The 4,492-nt window shown below is 62.2% G+C and overlaps 1 protein-coding gene and 1 long non-coding RNA gene across 3 annotated transcripts; both read left to right on the forward strand.

The window, feature by feature from the left end:
- The first annotated feature begins 309 nt into the window (after positions 1-309).
- LOC307180401 lies at positions 310-2,934 on the forward strand. 2 transcript variants are annotated; one of them, XR_013825730.1, is made up of 3 exons: positions 310-374; positions 2,516-2,613; positions 2,762-2,934. It is a non-coding gene; the product is annotated as an uncharacterized lncRNA (long non-coding RNA). The 2 variants fall into 2 exon arrangements; XR_013825731.1 differs by lacking the exon at positions 310-374 and adding an exon at positions 2,056-2,201.
- Positions 2,935-2,971: 37 nt separating this feature from the next.
- On the forward strand, positions 2,972-3,745 carry LOC307180679 (melanoma-associated antigen 8-like; the record flags this gene model as incomplete). Its single annotated transcript, XM_079911044.1, has 1 exon — positions 2,972-3,745. One exon carries the CDS (start codon positions 2,972-2,974, stop codon positions 3,743-3,745), a length of 774 nt encoding a protein of 257 aa, XP_079767170.1.
- Between the last annotated feature and the right edge of the window lie 747 nt (positions 3,746-4,492).

Raw genomic sequence — 4,492 nt, forward strand, 5'->3', positions numbered from 1 at the left:
ACGTGCAGCACTTCCTGACATCCGGGTCTCAGAGACGCTGGGGAGGGGAGTACGGGGCGGGGTATCAGAGAGGCTAGGGAGGGGGTATAAGGGTCGGGGTGTCTGGTGAGCAAGGTAGAGATTCCCAGGTTCTCCGTGGAGTCAAGGTGAGGGCCCTGAGGGAAGACTTAACAGAGCCTGGACCCCAGAACAGAGTTGGCCCTGGGAGGCCATAGGGCGGGATGAGCACGTAGAGCAGTTCCTGACATCCGGGTCTCAGAGGCGCTGGGGTGGGGGAGCACGGGGCGGGGTCTCAGAGAGGCTGGGTAGGCGGTATAAAGGTCGGGGTGTCTGATGGGTACGGGAGAGAATCCCAGGTCCTGCGTGGAGTCAAGGTGAGTGCCCTGAGGGAGGACTGAGGGGAGCCTGGACCCCAGAACAGAGTTGGCCCTGGGAGGCCATAGGGCGGGATGAGCACGTGCAGCACTTCCTGACATCCGGGTCTCAGAGACGCTGAGGAGGGGGAGCACGGGGCGGGGTATCAGAGAGGCTGCAGAGGGGTATAAGGGGCGGGGTGTCTGCTGGGCACTGCGGAGAATCGCAGGTCCTGTGTGGAGTCAAGGTGAGGGCCCTGAGGGAGCACTGAGGGCAGCCTGCAACCCAGAACTCAGTTGGCCCTGGGAGGCCGTCACGTGCAGCACTTCCTGACATCCGGGTCTCAGAGACGCTGGGGAGGGGAGTACGGGGCGGGGTCTCAGAGAGGCTAGGGAGGGGGTATAAGGGTCGGGGTGTCTGGTGGGCACGGGAGAGAATCCCAGGTCCTCCGTGGAGTCAAGGTGAGGGCCTGAGGGAGGACTGAGGGGAGCCTGGACCCCAAAACAGAGTTGGCCCTGGGAGGCCATAGGGCGGAATGAGCACGTGCAGCACTTCCTGACATCCGGGTCTCAGAGACGCTGCGGAGGGGGAGCACGGGGCGGGGTCTCAGGCTGGGGAGGCAGTATAAGGGTCGGGGTGTCTGGTGGGCACGGGAGAGAATCCCAGGTCCTCCGTGGAGTCAAGGAGACGGGCCTGAGGGAGGACTGAGGGGAGCCTGGACCCCAGAACAGAGTTGGCCCTGGGAGGCCATAGGGCGGAATGAGCACGTACAGGACTTCCTGACATCCGGGTCTCAGAGACACTGGGGAGGGGGAGCACGGGGCGGAGTCTCAGAGAGGCTAGGGAGGGGGTATAAGGGGCGGGATCCTAGGCGGGCACAGGAGAGAATCCCAGTTCCTATGTGGAGTCCGGGTGAGAGCACTGAGTGTGGACTGAGGGGAACCTGGATCCCAGGACCGAGTTGGCCCTTCCAGCCATAGGGCGGGATGAACAGGTGCAGCACTTCCTAAGATCCGGGTCTCAGACACCCTGGAGAGGGGGAGCACGGGGCGGGGTCTCAGAGAGGCTAGGGAGGGGGTATAAGGGGCGGGGTGTCTGGTGGGCACTGCGGAGAATCCCAGGTCCTGTGTGGAGTCAAGGTGAGGGCCCTGAGGGAGCACTGAGGGCAGCCTGCAACCCAGAACTCAGTTGGCCCTGGGAGGCCGTCACGTGCAGCACTTCCTGACATCCGGGTGTCAGAGAAGCTGGGGACCTGGGATAAGGGGCGGGGTCTCATGAGGGCAGAGGGTAAAATGTCAGGTCCCTGGTGGACTAAGGTTAGGGCCCTTAGGCAGGACTGAGGAGACCCTGAGGGAGGACAAAAGGGACCCACCAGATCACCGCCCTTGCAGGTGGCCGTGGGAGGCCCCGGGGCGGGATGAGCACGGTAGGCCTGTCCTGACGTCCTGACGTCAGGGTCTCGGAGAGACTGGAGACCTGGTATAAGGAGCAGGGACTCACACTGGCAGACGGGACAATCCCAGGTCCTGCCCAGAGTCCAGCCTGCACGCGAGGAAGGAAGGACTGAGGACGATAGACCCCGACACAGGGAGAGATCCTTTGCCCTTCCGCGGGGGCCTTGGAGGCGCCAGATCGCGGTCAGCAGATGAGATGTTTCCTGACCTCTGGGTCGGGGTCCTCAGGAGGTCAGGTGTTTGGTGTGAGGGGTGAGCCTTCAGGTCCACAGAAGGTGGACTCCCAGGACCCCGAGGGAGGACTGAGCAGACCCCCAGCCCTGGAACAGGGGCCTCAACAGAAACCTGCCCCTGTGGTCAGCGCTGGGAGGCCAGGCAGGATGTGAGGAGGAGGTGAGGACCCAGCACCTCCCCATCCTAGGGCCCTCGGGAGGCCCTGGGCAGGTGCGGCCACCTGTGGGGCCCCCTCACTGCTTTCTGTTCAGATTCGGGGTCCTGTTCTGAGTTTCCCCTCCGGCCTGCAAAGGGGAGGGTCCAGGCCCTTAAGGGGAACAGTGAGCACGACGAGCGACCCCGAGGGGACCACCCACCCCAGAACTCAGCACTGGGGGGACCTCACAGAGTCCGGCCCAATCCTCCTACCAGCACCGAGGCCCAGAGCTGTGCCACAGTGTACACAAGAGGTGCGCCCTCCATTCCTCTTACAGGGGCTCCAGGAACCGGGAGGCGAAGGCCCAGGTCTGAGGACCGTGTCCTCAGGGCACAGAGCAGAGGAGGCCCAGGCAGCGCCAGGAGCCAAGGGGAGGTGCGTGCCCTGAGTGTGTACCCAGGGGCTCCCCCTCCCAGAACAGAGGGGACCCCACAACTCCCAAGTCACCCCACCGCCCTGTCAGCCCCAGAACCTGGGGCCGTGCTGGCTGCACCCTGAGGAGCCCCCTCACTTCCTTCTTCAGGTTGGCAGGGGACAGGCCACCCGGGAGGAGCGCCCCTGTGAGGCCCGAGGGCAGCCCTTGAGACGAGACCTGTAAGTGGCCTTTGTCAGGGCTGCCCAGGGTGCCTTTCTCCGCCGAGGCCGCTCACACCCCCTCTCTACCCCAGGTACGAGGTCCCCTGCCCACACTCCCGTGGGCGGACCGACCCCAGTGATCAGGCACCCGGTCGAGATGAGTGAGCTCCGCCAGCCTGAGGCCGACCTTGAGGCCCCAGTCCCGGCCCAGGGTCCGGTGGAGGCGCCGCTGCTGGGGGCTGCGGGGGAGGAGGCCGCATCCCCCTCGTCCTCCGCCTCCCCTGGCGCCCCCTCCTTCTCCGCCTATGCCGAGCCCTTGTCCCGCGAGGCACTTGTTGCGCTGATGGCTGACCTGGTGGGGTTCCTGCTCGTCAAGTTTCGTACCGGGGAGCCGACCTCCGAGGCGGAGATGCTGAGTACGGTCGTCCGGGAGCATCGGGACCACTTCCCCGTGGTCTTCCGCCTCGTTTGCGAGTGCGTGCAGCTGCTGTTTGGCGTGGACGTGAAGGTGGTGGACCCCCGCGAGCGCACCTACGTCCTGGTCCCCACCCTGGGCCTCACCTGGGATGCAGTGCTGAGCGACTGGCAGCGCACGCCCGAGGCCAGCCTCCCTCTGCTGGTCCTGACCATGGTCACCCTGTTTGGTGACCGCGTCCCTGAGGAGGAGGTGTGGGGAAAGCTAGGCACCCTGGGGTTTTGTGGCGGGAGGGAGCTGCTCACCGAAGTGTGGGTGCAGACGGGCTACCTGAAGTACCGGCAGGTGCCCCACAGCGACCCTGCCCGCTACGAGTTCCTGTGGGGTCCCCGGGCCTACGCGGAGGCCAGCGAGTGTCAGGTCCTGCAGCATCTGCTCAGGATCAATAGCATGGCTCCCAGGTTCTTCCCATCCGTGTCTGCAGGGAGTGTGAGCGATGAGGAAGAGGGAGCCTGAGCCAGTGCAGCAGCCAGTCCCACGTCCAGCAGCTTCTCCCGTGGGGCAGGAAGGGGGGCTGCTCCTTCACTCTGAGTTTGAAGAGGGAGCGGTCAGCCTTCTAAGCAGTGAGAGCCGGGCGAGTTGGGGGAAGCCGGTGTGCAGCATTTTGGGTTCCTGTTGTGTATGTTGACATGGACTTCCATGTCTGTTTTCTTTAGGAATTTTTCAAATGTTGGTTCTTTGAATAGAAGACTAAACAAGCTTCAGTGTCTAACTTTGTGTATGACGTTAATCCCACAGGTATTTGCACTAATTCAGTTCAAGAACAAGAGTTTTGCTGTTTTGTAAGAGAGGTTGGGAAATCTCCCAGTTCGTTTTGTGACCGTGTACAAGATAACAGGGAATTGGAATCAGAACTGCTCTGGAAATGTGGAAGTACTTAGCAGTGATATAGATGAGGGAAGAAATAGAAAAATAAAAGTCATTGTTGTTCCAATTCTTGCTTCCCTGTCTTGTCTGTCATTCTGTAAATAAAACGAACTATCTCTGTTGAGTTGGATTTGCACGGGTATTTTAAGACAGTAGGAGAAGGTTCATCTGCGTCAATAAGCCCCCTGCCCACTGGCTTGTTTATTCCGCAGACCTCCACGGAGCCTCTGCTCTCCGGAAGGGCCTGTGTTAGTAGCGGGAACGCTAGGAAAAGCAGGACACACCCACACCTAGAGTGATGGTCTAGGAGCCACTGTCACACGAGGAAGGTGGTGA

Source organism: Stenella coeruleoalba (assembly GCF_951394435.1).
Source record: "Stenella coeruleoalba genome assembly, chromosome: X".
Lineage (NCBI taxonomy): Eukaryota > Metazoa > Chordata > Mammalia > Artiodactyla > Delphinidae > Stenella > Stenella coeruleoalba.